The 16,734-nt window shown below is 49.7% G+C and overlaps 1 protein-coding gene across 1 annotated transcript in view; it reads left to right on the top strand.

The window, feature by feature from the left end:
• The window catches only part of WDR91 (WD repeat domain 91), a 28,484-nt gene that overhangs the window by 9,623 nt on the left and 2,127 nt on the right, over nucleotides 1-16,734 (top strand). The window contains exons 7-14 of the mRNA XM_058724207.1: nucleotides 5,778-5,933; nucleotides 7,446-7,639; nucleotides 8,364-8,514; nucleotides 10,108-10,202; nucleotides 10,343-10,511; nucleotides 12,517-12,625; nucleotides 13,417-13,529; nucleotides 14,816-15,013. Coding sequence (XP_058580190.1) covers nucleotides 5,778-5,933; nucleotides 7,446-7,639; nucleotides 8,364-8,514; nucleotides 10,108-10,202; nucleotides 10,343-10,511; nucleotides 12,517-12,625; nucleotides 13,417-13,529; nucleotides 14,816-15,013 — 1,185 coding nt within the window. The remainder of the gene's footprint in view (nucleotides 1-5,777; nucleotides 5,934-7,445; nucleotides 7,640-8,363; nucleotides 8,515-10,107; nucleotides 10,203-10,342; nucleotides 10,512-12,516; nucleotides 12,626-13,416; nucleotides 13,530-14,815; nucleotides 15,014-16,734) is intronic.

Genomic DNA, 16,734 nt, shown 5'->3' on the forward strand with positions numbered 1-16,734 from the left:
TGGGTCATTGTAACTGAAATGTTCGTGGCATTATAGGCGGTAAAGTGTATGGTGATGCGCTCTCTGTGCTTTTATGAATCTGGAGGCAAAATGTAAGAAGCAAGTGGACATAACTCTAAAACCACAGCTCCCAACTCTTCGGGGGTGTCCGAATAGCACCTGAGGGCAGCTCCCCCCTGGCTCATGCTGCCTGCACTTTTGCTCCCTCCTTCCCTCCAGCCATGTGATACCACTTCTTCCTCACCCACTCAGACTGCGCTCGTCACAGAGATAACCTCTCATTGGCTGTAATGTAAAGAAAGCAAACTTCTGGGGCGCCTGGGTGGCGCAGTCGGTTAAGCGTCCGACTTCAGCCAGGTCACGATCTCGCGATCCGTGAGTTCGAGCCCCGCGTCGGGCTCTGGGCTGATGGCTCGGAGCCTGGGGCCTGTTTCCGATTCTGTGTCTCCCTCTCTCTCTGCCCCTCCCCCGTTCATGCTCTGTCTCTCTCTGTCCCAAAAATAAAAAAAAAATAAAAAAAAAAAAAAAAAAGCAAACTTCTGTATTTGTAATTCTTATTAGTATCAAATTACTTCCTAGCTACTGGGCCGTCAGTGACAGCTGCCCCTGGGGCTGTGTCCCCGGATTGTATGGGGATGGAGGAAAAGGGGGTCCTCTTCCACGACCCTTGTTCCATAATTTTATGTGTTATGAGGGCCTGTCTTCTGGGTGGCTTTATTTTTACTTCAGGTGAGACCAGATTACTGGAATTTGTGTCCTGCCCCATTTGGATGACCACCTGGTAAACACTGTTCAGGCCAGTGACAATTCTGTCTTTCTCCAGAGAGAAAGGCAAAGGCAAAATGATATTTTAACATAGGTTAAAATATCTCTTCTGAACTGTAGGAGACAGGTAGGTTGTGATAGAATATGACAGAATGTAATCTGGGCCATTTGGACTGTTCTATAACTCTGGTAGTTGAGACTTTGATGAGGTTTGCTCTTACAACTGTGGATTACCAGTATTATCACAGTAAATACTGTTGGAGTTATGTACGTTTGTAGCGAGACACAAGTTTACTTTAACCTACTTATTAAAGTGTTTTGTGGAGAGCTGCATTCATCAGCTTTTAGCACCTTATTTTTTGTTGGTGTTGTTCACCCTTCTTTAGTGAATAACTGAGATCTGTTTGAGGGAGAAGCTCTCTTTAAGCAGGATCTGATAGGTCACGTGTAGGTCCATAGCTCTCTTGCTGTAAACTACCCTATCATGAAGAAGGTAGTTCTTCTTAATTTGTTGTCGTGCCTTTTGTTAACACCTGTTTGAATTTTCATTTTGGAGTATGGTCCAGCCCTTACCTGATGATCTACTGGACAGCTCCCCTGCCGTCTTGACTTGGCAAGCACTGCCTTTGCACTTCTTAATGTTGCATTTCCTGTCCTTGCTGGGGAAGCACTACACGTGGCTTTTGTGTCAGCTAAGGGAATTTGAAGTCCATCCCAAGCCTCTCTATTCTATCAGTATGGGCTAATTGAACGCTCTTAAGACTTAGCACTGAAAAGGGAAAAGACACCATTTCTCCTATATAGTGGGTGAGTAAGGGAAGAAAAAGAGTGCCACAGAGTACCTGCCTGCCCTCTGTAGCATATCCCCCTCTTCGTCTCCAGGCTGGATCCCCTGTGGTCCGTGTACTTCCAGGGCATGAATGCAATAGTATATGGATTCTTCTCCCTTTTCTTCTGAGTTACCAGTGTAAAGATCTCTTGGTCAGGTTGATTAATCTGTAAAAACTGCATAATAGTTGTTCCAGGCTTTTTGAGACTTCCTCACTTGCCCGGATCCCATTATTTTGGAAAACAGCTGTCAACCTGGGACACTGATCTTCCTTCTCCTTCCACTGCTTATGTAGCTAGCTCTAGGGTTGCCAAAGCCACCTTTTATTCAGAAAACATGGCCTCGACTGCCGACTTTTTTGGTCTTTTCTATCAAAATGTTAGAACTTTTAGAGATATATTTTGGAGCTCTCCTTTTCTGTATTTGAGCCCTCTTTTTCTCTTGATAAATGTCTATTTTATCTTTTTAAAAAACTGGCTGTTTATTGATCATTTATATTGTCTTTTTAGTCTCTATTTCATTAATTTTAATTCTGATCTTTATTATTTCCTTTTTCTAACTTTGGGCCTCATTCGTTTTTCTAGTTCCTAAGGAGACTGTTCATTTAAGATCTTTTTTCTTAATATAGGCATTTATTGCTATGCACTTCCCTCTTAGAACTACTTTGGCTGCATCTCGTAAGATTTGGTATGTTGTGTTTCCATTTTCATTTGTCTCAAGATATTTTTTTAATTTCTCTTTCGATTTATTCTTTGATCCATTGATCAGGAACATGTTTAATCATCACATATTTGTGAATTTTTAAATTTGCTTCTTGTAATTGATTTGTGGTTTGATACTGTTGTGATGCTTGATATGATTTCAGTCTTCTTAAATTTGTTAAGACTTGTTTTCTGGCCTAACATGATCTATCCTGGAAATGTTCCGTGTGCTTAAGAATGATGTGTATTCTGCTTCTGTTGGATGGAATATTCTATGTCTTTTAAGTCCATCTGATATAATGTATAGTTCAAGTGCAATGTTTCCTTATTGATTTTCTCTCTGGATGATATCTCTATTGTGGAAAGGCAGGTACTGAAGTCCCTAACATGCGTTGCTGCCTATTTCTCCCTAATGTTTGCTTTATATATTTGCTCCTTTATATATTTATGCTCCTCTGTTGGTGCATAAATACTTAAAAATATCATATCCTCTTACTGGATGGACCCCTTTATCATTACGTAATGACCTTCTTTGTCTCTTATTACAGTCTTTTGCTTAAAGTCTGTTTTGTCTGATGCAAGCATAGCCACGCCTGTGGAATTCTTCAGTCTGATTTGCCCTGTTGATTGGAGATAGAGAGAGGAATCAATGGATTGGTGTAATGAGGCCTGGCACCATTGTGTCACGTCTCAGGGAGTGAGTACTGCCCCCCCGGGACCATGTGAAGTACGCCATGGTTTCAAGACCTCTTTGTTAACAGTTATCTTGACCATCTCTTACTTCTGGGCAGGTAAGAGAAGTCTTCTCCCACTTTCTAAAGCTGCGGAACCTCTTCCGTGTTCCGTGAACCATGGGTTACTTCTCAGAAATGGATAGAAATGGAGAAGGGCCTTGCCTTTGTTAGCTCTGGAATTAGGATATTTCTTCTTATCTTTTTTACTCACTGTCACTTTTTTTTGTGCTCTTTTCATGATATTGCTTTCATTAGGTTTCTTAGAGCATGGGGTTTGCCGTCAGATTTGGGCGTGAATTCCACCTCTGTCTAGTTTTCCCTACATGAGCAGTAACTTAAGCCTCCGTTCCTTGTGTTAAAATAATGCCCTCATCTCTATTTTAAGGGGACATTTGTAAAATTCTTAGTTCTTTTTCTTTTTTTTTTTTTTTATGTCTACCTATTTTTGAGAGAGAGACAGAGCACCAGTGGGAGAGGGGCAGAGAGAGAGGGAAACACAGAATCTAATGCGGGCTCTAGGCTCTGAGTTGTGAGCACAGACCCTGACGTGGGGCTCAAACCCACAAACTGTGAGATCATGACCTGAGCTGAAGTTGGATGCTTAACTGACTGAGCCACCCAGGTGCCCCAAGTTCTTAGTTCTTATTAGCATGGTGCCTTGCCTATGGTAAACATTCAATGAATAACATGTATTGGTTATTGTTACTGTTGGTTTTCTTCTTAGGTTATTTCTTTTATCTTGACTGAGAACCCTACTTCTCTCAGAATAAGGCAGAATGTGGAGAGTCAAATACTTTTCCCTAGAAGAAAGTTCTGTCTCAACCAGAAGTTGATACCCCTGACGATCACCTCAGTCAGAAAAACAGAAATAACAAATACCCTGAAGGTTAGCCTCAGTTAGGCTCTACATGAACTAATAGTTCTTTAAAATTTCCTTTTTAACTCTTCTGATGACTCCAGGGTTCCAAAGAGTCTGTGTTAATCATTTTATTTATTTATTTATTTATTTATTTATTTATTATTTTAAAGAAATGTTTAAGATTATTTATTTATTTTGAGAGAGAGAGACAGTGCAAGTGGAGGAGGGGCAGAGAGAGAGGGAGAGAGAGAATTCCAAGTAGGCTCCCTGCTGCCAGTGCAGAGCCTGATGCAGGGCTTGAACTCACGAAACCATGAGATCATGACCTGAACCGAAACCAAGAGTTGGACACTTAACTGACTGAGCCACCCAGGCACTCCTGTGTTAATCATTTTAAGTTGTTTAGTGTTAACATAAAAAATAACAAATGGGGTGCCTGGGTGGCTGAGTCAGTTGAGCATCTGATCTCAGCTTGGGTCTTGATCTCAGGGTCATGAGTTCAAGGTCTATGTGGGGCTCCACACTGGGCATGAAGCCTACTTAAAAAAATAATAAGTAGAAGTAGAAAACAACAAGTGGACTTTGGTTAAGCTTATACTCTTGACTTATGTCTTATGTGCAAATGACTTGCAGGTTTCAGGTCTAAAACCTGAGTGGCTGTTTGCATCCAAATCCCTTTGCTAAGAATATAAAATAAGGCAGAGGAAGGAGCAGTTTTGAGCATCACACTTTGTGGGAATAAGGTTGGGAAAAACCCAGCCAGATAATTTGGAAAGATGATGTGGTGACAACTCCTTTTAAAAAGGCTCTAGATTCTGTGTCTCCCTCTCTCTGACCCTCCCCTGTTTATGCTCTGTCTCTCCCTGTCTAAAAAATAAATAAAACATTAAAAAAAAAAAATTAAAAAGGCTCTAGAGGGACGCCTGGGTGGCTCAGTCAGTTAAGTGTCTGACTTTGGCTCAGGTCATGATCTCATGGTCTGTGAGTTAAAACCCCTGCATTGGGCCCTGTGCTGACAGCTCAGCCTGGAGTCTGCTTCAGATTCTGTGTCTCCCTCTCTCTCTTCCCCTCCCCTGCTCTCTTTCTTTCTCTCTCTCTCAAAAATAAATAAATATTAATAAATAAATAAATAAAAATTAAGAGGCTGTAGATTACGAATCTTCTCTCCATGGAAGCAGGGTGAGGATTATTGAATTCATTTGCTATATAGCCTTGGTGGACTTCATCACTCTTGTCATGAAAAGGGGCCAGGAGATGCCAGTTTCTTTCCTGCCAGTTTCTTATCTTGCTCATAGGTCCTTGAGTTTCCAACAGTTTCTGTTAAGAATTTCTGGTTGTCTAGTAATCATTTCCACATACCTTGATATTTAACATTAGCTGGCTTAATCATTAGGTTGGCCCAAAACAAGAGCGGGTATCGTGTTCATTTTTGCCTCCAGGGAGGTGATTGTATGTTGCATACATTTTTTTGTGTTGTCCAAACATACGGTTGCTTGAAGATGTTTACAACATAGGACCTGACTTGCCTCATAATCATCACTTAGGATGCACTGGTCTCCTCCCCCTTCACTAAAGTTAATTGTTCTGATTAGAGGAAGGAAATGTGTGCATCTGTCTCCAGGTGATGCTTATGGCAGGCTAAGGAGTGCTGGTGACCACCTCCTAAAACAGGGAGAACAGAAAGGGGGGCATCCACACTGCTCGTGCTCCACTCTGGACTTAGCCTGTAGGCTGAGATCGGAGCATTCTGGCCGGGAGGACCCTTTCCCGGGAGCTGTGGGCTGAAGGAGCTGCTCCCTGGCTTCTGCCTCCCCCTCCCTCCAGCGGAGGTGCTGTGGCCTGGGCGCAGGCAGCAAGTGACTTCTTACAGCCCGCATGTCGTCCTGTAGACCACGAAGGGAAGGGACCCGGCGTGCGGGCCCAAGGACGGGAAGAGCCTCTTCAGCGGGCTGGCCTCTGGGGAGTCCAGCTGGTCCCAGCACCGGCAGCGGCGCCTGCAGGATCACGGCAAAGAAAGGAAGGAGCTTCTGTCTATGACTTTGCAGGTATGGCTCAGTCTTGGCATCACACGAGTGCCTGCAGGGACATCCCCGCGGCTACCGTTGGGGGCCACGGAAGGAGGTGGGGTGGCGCAGAGCCTGCCCGTACCTCTCTTGACTTCTACGTAATACGGCTAGCGTGTCAGAGGCTCTGGGAGGCTTGGCAGGAGAGGCCTGTTTCCCTTGGTTTAGGCCAGAATCACCCAGCCTTGCCCAACCTTCACAGCCTCCCTTTCTCCTGCATCGCCTGCTGGAGATGCTGCGCTGACACATGGTGGTGCGGCCCCGGGCCGTTGCCACGCTAAACCCCAGGACTCTCCTCACCCTGGAAATGGGTCGGAGTCTACTCTTTGTGGCAGTAAAGCTGCTTCTCCTTCTGTCACCTACTCCAGAGTGAAAGGAGAAACCCAAGGGGTTTACTGGCTGAGTCATCCTGTTGACCATTTATCTCGTGATCGGGACTACTTTTAAAAGCACTGCTGCCGGTTACCAGCCCTGTGCCGGTTCCAATTTGATGGCATAGGCCCTTAAGCCTCTGATCTCAGATTGTCCTCTTCCGACACCGTAGGATTAAAGGCACACCTGAGCTCGGCCGCTCCTGGAAGGCACCTGTCTGAGCTCAGAGGTCTCTCTTCCTCTGTTATTTTTGTGCTGTGGACCCGTGGTTTCTGCTACCCTAAGGAGCACTTAGAGGAGCCTTGGGAGCCAAGGGGCTGGTGGAGATTGCCCTGGCTGATGACGCCTGGCCTGGGTTATGTGTGGGTGAAAGGCTAGTAGTCATGGCGGTCAGCATTTAGTGCACCAGGGGGGCAGAGACCAGGGCAGCTGCGGACGCGCCAGGTGGCAGAGGGGCAGGTGCCTTCTGGTGCCCGGCCTTGTTCCGGCCTCTGCTGCTGTCCTTGAGTCTCTATCTTTATGCCCGGCCAGTCACCTCAGTCTCTTGGTACCTCCTTTTCAGGAGGAGGTGCGGGTTGGTATGGGGGAGATGCTGGTGAGGGGCTAGGCTTGCCTCTGATCTGGTTTCACATCTGAGTCCTGCCCATTGCCAGCTCTTGACCTTGGGTAAGCTATTTAACTTCTGCTTTCAGTCTTTAGTTTCCACAGTTATTAAATGGGGTTAATCATAGGATCTCAGATGGTTTCAGGAAGGATTAAATGAGAATCAAATGTGGTCACACAGTGCTTGGCACCTAGTAGGTTCTCACTAATTTTTATTGTCGGCCAGTCCTGGGTCCTGTCAGCTGTGACAGGCAGAGGGTACCCATGGCCCACTACTCCCTCAGCAGGGTCTCTAGACAGGGGCCATCAGCAGAGCGGGAACCTGCCTCTCCTGGGGCAAGCTGGGTGCTGCTCTTGGCGTTCGGAGCTCTTTCTACAGGTCTACAGACCCTGTACCCACTGAGAGCCCCCCCAGCGTGCCGTAGCCCGGCATCCTAGATGTCCTGCAGTGTGTCCCCGAATGGCTGGGCCCGGTGCAGACCCTTCGCAGGTAACTCGTCCCCACTTTGCCTGTCACAGAGTGCAGAGAAGAAGCCTGAAACTAGTGGCCCGGAGGCCGAGTCCTGCCCAGAGCTCCACGTGGAGGCGCTGGAGACATTGACGCGGGCTTCCGCAGCAAGCGCCGAGGGAGGAGGGGTCCGTCCTGAGCAGCCGTTCATTGTGCTGGGGCAGGAGGAGTACGGGGAGCATCACTCCTCCATCATGCACTGCAGGTGGGTGGGGGTCTGGGGGCAAGGCCCCGGCAGGCAAGTGCTGACTGGGGCGGGGGCTGGTCTCCCTGGGAAGCCTGGGTTACGAGGCTGTGTGTGCGAAGGTGTGGCAGACAGGAGGTACGCGTGGTGGGCTGGTCCCCGAAGGACTGTGGCCGTCCCTCCAGAGTCACAGGAGGGCTGAACAGCTGCTCTTGGCCTGGGCAGCCTCTCTGTCCTCTCTAGCTGTGGGACTCTGGAGTCTCAGGAATAGGCTACCTTTTATTGGAACTCCCTAAGACTTCATTATAATTTGCCTCACGTTTGTACTTTTAGGTAAATATTTATGTATAAGGTTTTAGTCACACATGGTAAAAGCTTGATCTTTATAAGAAGCCCTCACGGAAGGTAGTTTTCAGACAGTGAGTGTCCTCCCTGCCCCGGGAGCCGATGGCTCTGGAGTGTGATGCAGGAGGCACCCCAGTGCTCGGGGCCGGGGCCGTGCCTACCTTCCCTGCTGTTCTGTCCCCGTCGTGGACCACAGGGCTCAGCACATACTAGGTCCTTTGTAAGCAGTTCCTGGGCGACCAAACACATGAATACTTCTAGAAGTAGTCCACACCCATCCTTGGCGTGTAGGCGGTTTGAGAAACAGTTGAGAAGTCAGCAAAGCAGTCTGGGCATTAGCTGAAGAGGACGGTGCGCTGAGGCAAGGATGGTAACAGCTTCCTTCTCTCTCCCGTCTTAGAGTGGACTGCTCGGGGAGGAGGGTCGCCAGCTTAGACGTGGACGGGGTCATCAAAGTATGGTCCTTCAATCCCATCATGCAGACCAAAGCGTCCTCCATTTCCAAGTCGCCGCTGCTCTCTCTGGAGTGGGCCACCAAGCGGGACAGGCTGGTGAGTGACGAGCGATGCGTGCCTCATTGCGGTCTAAGTGAGGAGTTTCCAGCTTCTGGCACCAGTGGCTGAGCCGAGGCAGCCAGGCCAGGCCCCTCCCTTCTCTCTTCCTGGGAGTCGGGGGGGGGGGGTGGCACACCTCCAGACTGTCCGATCAGGGCTCCTGCTTGGGGGCGGCAGGGAAGCTATTGGATTAGCAAGAATTGAAATCAGATGGTCATGGGACCTGCAGGACGCTCCTGCCAGTTGGTGAGTGTCTCTCCTGCCCCCTGCTCTCCCCCATCAGCTCCTGTTGTCTGTCCCCTCTGACAGCCCAGCACAGATGTTCCCAGCTGCCCCTCCTCCTGCAAGACCCCTCCCCGGGCCAGGCCCTCTGGGAAGTGGCTGAAGCTGGTGGGGATGGTGTCCTATTTGGGGTCCCCACACGTCTACTACAGTGCTGTTAGCACAGCGCTCTTTTTCTTTCTGGACGTTTTTAATACTTGAGAGAGGATTTGCAGTTGAAGAGGTCAAGTTGATTTAAGTGTTTTCTTTCCTTGTATTCTGTTTTGAGGAGATGATGCAAGGCAGCCCAAGGGGCAAACCTCATTGTTTTTTTAAATAATTTTTGACAACCTGCAGGGATTATCCTTATGCTACTAGGATCTCAGGACTTAGCCTATACAAGTGTTATCTGCCAGTGTGAATTTGAAGTTAGAATATAGGTAATATTCCTGGGGGACACCCTCAGACCTGCCTCTGGTTCTTCTTCTGGCATTACCCATTATTATCTTTTAAGCTTTTTACCCAATCAGTCACAAATGCCTGAAGGCAAGGATAGCCTCTTGTATTTTTCCTGGAGACCTTTACAGGCCCAGAGCCAGAGCTGTCCCCAGAACATGCAAACGGGGCCTCACCCAGGCCCGGCAGGCTGCCGGTGGTGGCGGGTAGGTGAGGGAGAAGGAAGGACGGGAACAACTGACATTTAAAACTGACAGGGAGCGAAGATCAGAGCATCTCATTTAATCAGTCGGCACCTTTCCAGGTGTATCTGAGGTGATCTCTCTCTCTCTCCCAGTTCATAGATGCCTTCTATAGTTTTGTTTCTGTTCAAGGTCACCTCTAAGGTCTCCACGTAATTTTTTTTAAATTTTTCAAATCTTTATTTTTGAGAGAGAGAGAGACAGAGAGAGACAGAGAGAGAGAGAGAGACAGAGCGTGAGCAGGGGAGGGGCAGAGAGAGGAAGACACAGAATCCAAAGCAGGCTCCAGGCTCTGAGCTGTCAACACAGGGCCGGACGCGGGGCTCAGACTCAATGGACTGCGAGATTGTGACCTGAGCTAAAGTCAGATGCTTAACCAACTGAGCCACCCAGGCGCCCTGGTCTTCATGTAATTTTTAAATGAGGTCCGTTGTAGCCAGATATCACCTGGTTGCGTGGAGGTGTGTTTAAGTGGGCCTCGCCCCTACTGCCTGCCCAGACCTGCCCCTCACAGGAGTAGGCCCAGCCCCGCAGTGCTCCTCCCTGACACACTCCCCCTCCTCCCCCCCCCCCCCCCCCCACCCCGTGCTGTCCTCTGTCCTTCGTGCCTCCCGCCCTTTCTCAATTCTAGCTCCTACTGGGCAGTGGTGTGGGGACAGTGCGTCTTTATGACACAGAAGCCAAGAAGAATCTCTGTGAGATCAGCATCAATGACGACATGCCCAGGTGAGTGGGAAGCCACTGCCCACCCCTGCCGTGCTCTGTGGGGGAGCCTGCTTCTGCGCCGGGCCTTTTGGCCCATCTTCTGTGGCAGGACCAGCCTCCGGGGCCGGTGGAGTGCTGACCCAGCCCCGCGTCTGTTGCAGAATCCTGTCTCTCGCGTGTAGCCCCAACGGGGCCTCTTTCGTCTGTTCGGCCGCGGCTCCGAGCCTCGCTTCCCAGGTGGACTTCTCGGCTCCAGATACCGGCAGCAAGGGTACTGACCAGGTTCCCGGCAAGCTGCTGCTGTGGGACACGAAAACCATGAAGCAGCAGGTGCAGGCCCTGCCCCTGTGGGTCTCCCCGTGGGCCTGTGTGGGGTCACACTCCGGGCTCGCTCTCCCGTCTTTCCCATGAGCCGCCTCCTCTCTTTGCTCTGGTCTCCTCTGATTTTGATTTGTGAGGAGGGTTCGAAGTGGAAGTGTTGAAAAGCAGTAACACTCGGGTTGGGCAGCTTGCTAGCGACTTAAGTCATTGAGAATTGTGCCCCCAGCTGAGAAGTCATATGCAGCCTATCAGAGGGCCCTTGTGGCTTATAAAATTTGTTTACTTTTGTTTATATTGAAAAGCTTTAAAAATTTTTTGAGCGGTTGTGGTTCACAACAAAATTGGGAGGAAGGTACAGAGGTCTCCTACATGCCCCCTGCCCCCACGTAGACACACCCCTACTGCGGCCCCCACCAGAGCATCTGCAGTGACCGCCTAATCCCCTAAAGTTCAGAGTTGATCTCAGGCCTCAGTCTTGGTGTTGTACGTTCTCGGGGATTGGACAAATGTATGAGGACAGGTACCTACCACTGTAGTATCACACAGGCTGTTTTCACTGCCTAAAAACCCTCTGTGCACCTCCCGTTTGTCCTACCACGTCCCCCCAAACCCTGGCAGCCGCTGACCTTTGTAGCGTCCCCGTAGCTTTGCGTTTTCCATAATGCCATGTAGCTGGGATCTTACGGCATTTTCGCATTACCTTCTTTCGCTTATTAGGCATTCAAGTGGCTTAGTTTTTAGGAGACAGATGTGGACTCTCTTTCTGATTCCGTTAGCTTAGTATTTCATAAAAATGACAGCAGCAGCTGAAAGAGGTGAGGACGCATGCATGTTCTTGAGAAGTGACAGCCACGTGAAAGCTGACTTGTGGGCCACGTGGCCCACCTTCCTCAGGAGCCGAGGACGGTTCCCACCTAAAGTGGCGGGTTCCCGCAGCTGTGACCCTCAGCCCCTAGAGAGAGAAAGGATGTGTAAACTCACACATTTAAAAGGCAGTGACGTTGCTCATTAAAATTAGTTTTGGGACACAAACGTGGCATGGCCCTTGCCTCGAACAAATGGTTTTCTGATGTCACTGGACACTGGGAAGGGTCCCCGTTCTGTAGACGGGCCGTGTTCCGAGGGTCCAGTTCGCACCTCCCTGCGTCTGCCTGTAGAAATGGTGTATATTCCCAGCAAGGGGTCTCCCTGGAGCTCAGGTTTCAGGGCCACGCCTGAATTCCTGACCACTGTGTCCTGCCATGTCTGTTCTCCTCTCTAGTTTTCCTCATCTTGCCAGATGTGCTCCACTTAGAAACAGGTGCCTCTCTGGAGCCGTCCTTCTCCCTCACTCCACGTGGTCAGTCCGTGAGCAGACGGCCCCACCTGCAGAGTGTTTCTGCCCACTTCTCTGCACTTCCAGGGACGCACCCTAGACTCGCGCCCCCGGCCCTCCCACCGGAGGGAATGGCAGACCCTGTGGCATGTCACACCGCTCCATTCTTCCAGATTTCCCACCCACACTGGCCCAGGGCCTTGCACGGCCTGCCGTCCCCGCCCTTCGGCCTCGTGGAGTGTCCTGTGGCCGCAGGCCCTACCCACGTGCTCTCCCCTCTCTAGAGAGTTCTTATCCCACTCAGTCTGGCAGACATCTGTCCTCCAGTGTCTCTTAGATGCTTTCCCTTCTCCAGTTTAATTAGATCCTTCTTAATCTCGTTCTTTTCCTCAAAAGCACGTCCCGTAATTTTATGTTCACTTGTTATCTTCAGAGTTTTAATGAAATACTGAGTACGTACAAAAGAATGTTGCAATTGAAGGTGTATAGGGTAATGAGAAGAGAAGCTGTAATGTGAACCCGTACATATTGTCACAGTTTGAAAGTGGAACCTTCAACACTTTTTATGCTCTCGTGTGCCCTTTGCATTCTTGGCCCCCTTCCCCTTACAGACAACCTATTTTGAATTTCAGGTTGTTACTGTTTTACAATTTCCAATTTAGTTAGTTGTTTTTTGTTTTGGTTTTTGTTTGTAACTAGCTCCAGTTCTCCCTGGACCCCGAGCCCATTGCCATCAACTGCACGGCCTTCAATCACAATGGGAACCTGCTGGTCACAGGGGCAGCTGATGGCGTCATCCGCCTGTTTGGTAAGTGGGTGTGCTCACGGCAGTCTGGTGCCCTCCTCCGGTGTCTCAGAGAAGAGAGTTGGGTTTTTGCCGGCTGGACTAGAGGCTACTGCAGAAGCCCAATTCAAGATGCTTGAAATAGAGCTTAACTTTGGTCCGAGTCTGCTCTTTACAAAACCTCCGGAACCAGTCACCTTGCATGCGGTCAGTGTCGGCGGGCCCCGGGAGTGCTGGGGCTCGGCAGTCCTTGAGTCCGGACTGTTTGATCCGAGTCCTATGGCCTGAGTGAGATCCAGGAGGACACGTGAGAGTAATGCCGTGCCGTCCGCTTGGCGTGGCTCGTGCGTTCTCTGGTAAAGGTGTGTCGCCGTTTGAGGATCCCCGAGGCAGACCTGCCTCTGGAGACTCCGGGTCAGAGAGTCTGGGAGGGAACTAGGGACTGTGTCCAGCAGATCCCCCAGGCGCCCTGGTGGGAAGTTACCTAGGAAGCGGTGGGAGGCCTCCTAGGAAGGATTTGTGTGTCCCCCTCAACTTCTGGGCTCCCCAGAGGAGCTCAGGCTCTGCCAAGAGATTCCTGAACCTCATTTTTGACCCAGTGTTAAAAGCTTCTATTTTACATTTGTTAAACAGACGATTAATACATTGGCGGAGAGAACTAGCAGACTGAAAGGCCTTTTTGGCAGGGCTCAGCTCCGAGATACCTGTAGTTTCCAGGAGGCCCTCTGCCTCCAGAACAGCTTCTGCCCTTCTGTCAGGGGCGGATGCCTCCCCGGGGCCTGGGCGGGGGTCTTAGCGGCACCTCATTGCCTCAGATATGCAGCAGCACGAGTGCGCCATGAGCTGGAAGGCCCACTGCGGGGAGGTCTATTCTGTGGAGTTCAGTTACGACGAGAACACCGTGTACAGTATCGGCGAGGACGGGAAGGTAGGTGGGAGCGGATTTGGATCGGGAACTTCCCTTCCGCTGGGTTAGCCATCTGAGAGATTCCAGAGAGCACCAGAGAAGCGGGTGGGGGGGGGGGTGGGGGGGGGTGAGATGAATCCTGACCGTGCCCTTTACTGGCACTGTGACCTTGGGCCCCTCTCTGCCTCACCGTGTCCTGTGTGTAATAGGGGTATAGTAGTAACCAGTCTCCTAGGACCATTGTGAGGTTTGCACAAGTTTAGTGGGAGCTGGCGGTTATGAAAGGGAAGAACCCAGCCTCCCTCCTTGTAGCAGAAGTGACTCTTCCCACTACAGGTGCATTAGCGGCGTCCAGATTAGGGCCGGGTTGTGCTGCGTTGACCTTGGTGGTTGGGTGGTCACAGCATCACGTGTAGAGTTTGCTTCCTAGAGTCAGTGCCGATAGGCCTGAGTGGAGTCAAGAAAGGTAAAATAAGCCGGGGAGAAAAGCAAAGAGAAGTGCCCCCTTGTCTATTCTTTCTGGAAAGACACATTAGGACCTGTGGAAAGGGAGCTGGGGGTGGGAGGCAGGAAGGCAGAAGTGGGAGAAAGTCTTGGTTTTCATGTGTACCTTCCAGTACATTTGGATTTTATACGATGTACCTGTAGTATTCATTGAAAACTGTAATTACAAAATAAATCCTTCATTTGAAAACTGTGGGAAGGGAGTTTTAAATTAAAGCTTGACTTCCTATTTATGTGAGTAGGACTCTCAGGTAAGAGGTGGTCAGACGGGCCTGTCCGTGATGTAGGCTAAAGGATTATATACACTATAGTGCGTGAAGCTAATTGATGATGATACCGCGCATGTTCAGTTGATAACAATGCGGAGACATCGGGAAGATATTTGGGATGTGTCCTCTCTTTGCTTCTAAGTCAGAAAGATCTGGTTGGGTTCTAACCCTAGAAACAACAACAACAATCACAGTAATAGTCATGATCGCTTGGAGCATTCTCCTGCTTCAGAGACAGGAACCCAAACAACGGCAGCTGCCTGCCCTTTTCCTCTCCTGGAGTCATGCCAGAGAGAAAGCCCAGGCTCTCATGTGAAGTTACAGACTCTCTCTAGATGTTCTTCTCTGAAAGAATGTTTAAGTTGTGTTGGGCAGGGATGCACTGAGGGGTCATCCCGCCACCTTTCCTGGTGGGCTGTAGACCCACGGCCTCTGCTCTGGGATCCACCTTTGCTCATCCTCCCGGGCTGGGTGCTGGGGAGCCACGGCCAGCTCCTGCTGGAAGAGCATTCAGGTTGTGCTTTGTGGTTGCAGTTCATCCAGTGGAACATCCACAAGAGTGGCCTGAAGGTGTCTGAGTACACCCTCCCCGCCGACGCCACGGGCCCCTTTGTGCTGTCAGGTTACAGCGGCTACAAGCAGGTTCAAGTTCCCCGGGGCCGACTCTTCGCTTTTGACTCGGAGGGAAATTACATGCTTACGTGTTCTGCCACGGGCGGAATCATCTACAAGGTACCGGGGGTGGGGGGGCTGTCACGGTGGGTAGGGAGGTCCCCCCTGGAGGTCTGGGCCAGGCTGAGCATGGGACTCCATCCCTCTCCCTGCCCTGTGTGGCCCCAGAGAAGCCTCTGACCCCAGATGGATAGCTCCTGGGGTCTCCTTGCTGCAGGCCGGGCAAGGGGGCCGATTCTCAGCTCAGGAGTGGGGACAGAGTATGGCACGCCTGTCCTTTTCTCTGCTTGTCCATTTGCAGATTCTGGACCTTTTCTGCTTTTGTTCCTTGGGAATAATACCTATTATAGAAAACACGAAGAAATAGGGAGAAGGGTTGGAAAGAGTGTTGGGTTGGGGAACATGCCTCACACAAGCAAGAGCTTTCTGTGGTCTGCTTTAGTTACTCTAATGTGGTATAGATTTATTAGTTTATTGGGGATCCCATGGATCATGGATATTCCAGTCCCATGGCCAAAGCAGAAATCTGGGGGTGTGATTGATCACAGCATGATGTAAGTTGTCCGCTTTGGTCTTGTCCCTCAGTCTATACGCTTGTTTTAATTCTCGTGTCCGAGTTTCTCTGGTTCATGTACTTTGTAAAATATAATTGTATGAATTTATAAACGTCTTGTATTTTACTAATATTATCAAACAGACTAGTGATGAGGATTTGAGTTGTAGCCTAAGCATATGTTTATGGTAACCACACAAACCAATTCTTAGCCTCACTGTTAACTCTTTGCCTAACAGTGGTATTTAGGCTGTAGGGATAGAGTCACAGGTGGACTGTCCTCTGCTTGGGGGCTCTCCATGCCCTCATTGCCATGGCTCATCAGTCAGTGGACCGCACGTGGTGTGGACAGAAGCTGTGCGCAGTTGTTGGTCTAGGCGCTGTGGAGTGCACGTGGGGGAGAGAGTGCGATCCTGTTCTTCTGGGATTCACACTCGAGACACCACCACCAGGGACAGGGCAGTGTTGGGGTTCTGAGGGGAGGGAGCTGGGCAGGGGCCAAGTCCTCAGGGAAGATCCCCTGGCAGGTTGTGGGGGGTGGTCTATGGATTTGAGGCCAGAGGAGAGACAGGGAGGAAGGCAGGCCTTGGGGCCCCACAGAGATAAAGGCACGTGAGAGCACTCGAATGGGATGGGGTGTAAGGAGGACTCTGGAGATGTAGTGTCAGGAGCCTTCTAGACTGTTGGCTTGGAGCGTGGCCCTGGGACATCTGGGTTTACCATCAGTGAGGCTCCTCTTTTCCACACATGATGTGTCTAGTGGCTCTTGGCCTTCTTAAAATTAGCTCTGCAGTTTCTTGTAATTGCTGTTGGGAGATGCTGTAAAAATAAGAGCTTTCTGTTTGCAAGCCTAATTGTAGTTTATTTTATTTAAAAATTGAGTTTCAGTTAGGTTATACTTCGCTCTCTGTATGATTTTATGTGTGTTGCATGTGTTTGTGTATTTGTAACGATGAGCCTTTGTCACTTGTTATTTGTCCTGATCAGCCTTTGTCATTTGTCCCAATCAGCCTTTGTCGTTTGTCCCAAATGCCTCCTCCTCTCCTGTCCTCCTGCAGCTGGGTGGGGATGAGACGGTTCTGGGTTTCTGCCTGAGCCTGGGTGGCCACCAAGCCTCTGTGGTCACTATGGCCTGATGATTTGCAGTCAGACGTGCTCTATAACCAATTAATGGGTCCGAAGATTTCCCTCTGTACAATTTTTGAAATGCCAGTTATGGGGTCTAATT

This window comes from Neofelis nebulosa, chromosome 4 (genome assembly GCF_028018385.1).
Source record: "Neofelis nebulosa isolate mNeoNeb1 chromosome 4, mNeoNeb1.pri, whole genome shotgun sequence".
NCBI lineage: Eukaryota > Metazoa > Chordata > Mammalia > Carnivora > Felidae > Neofelis > Neofelis nebulosa.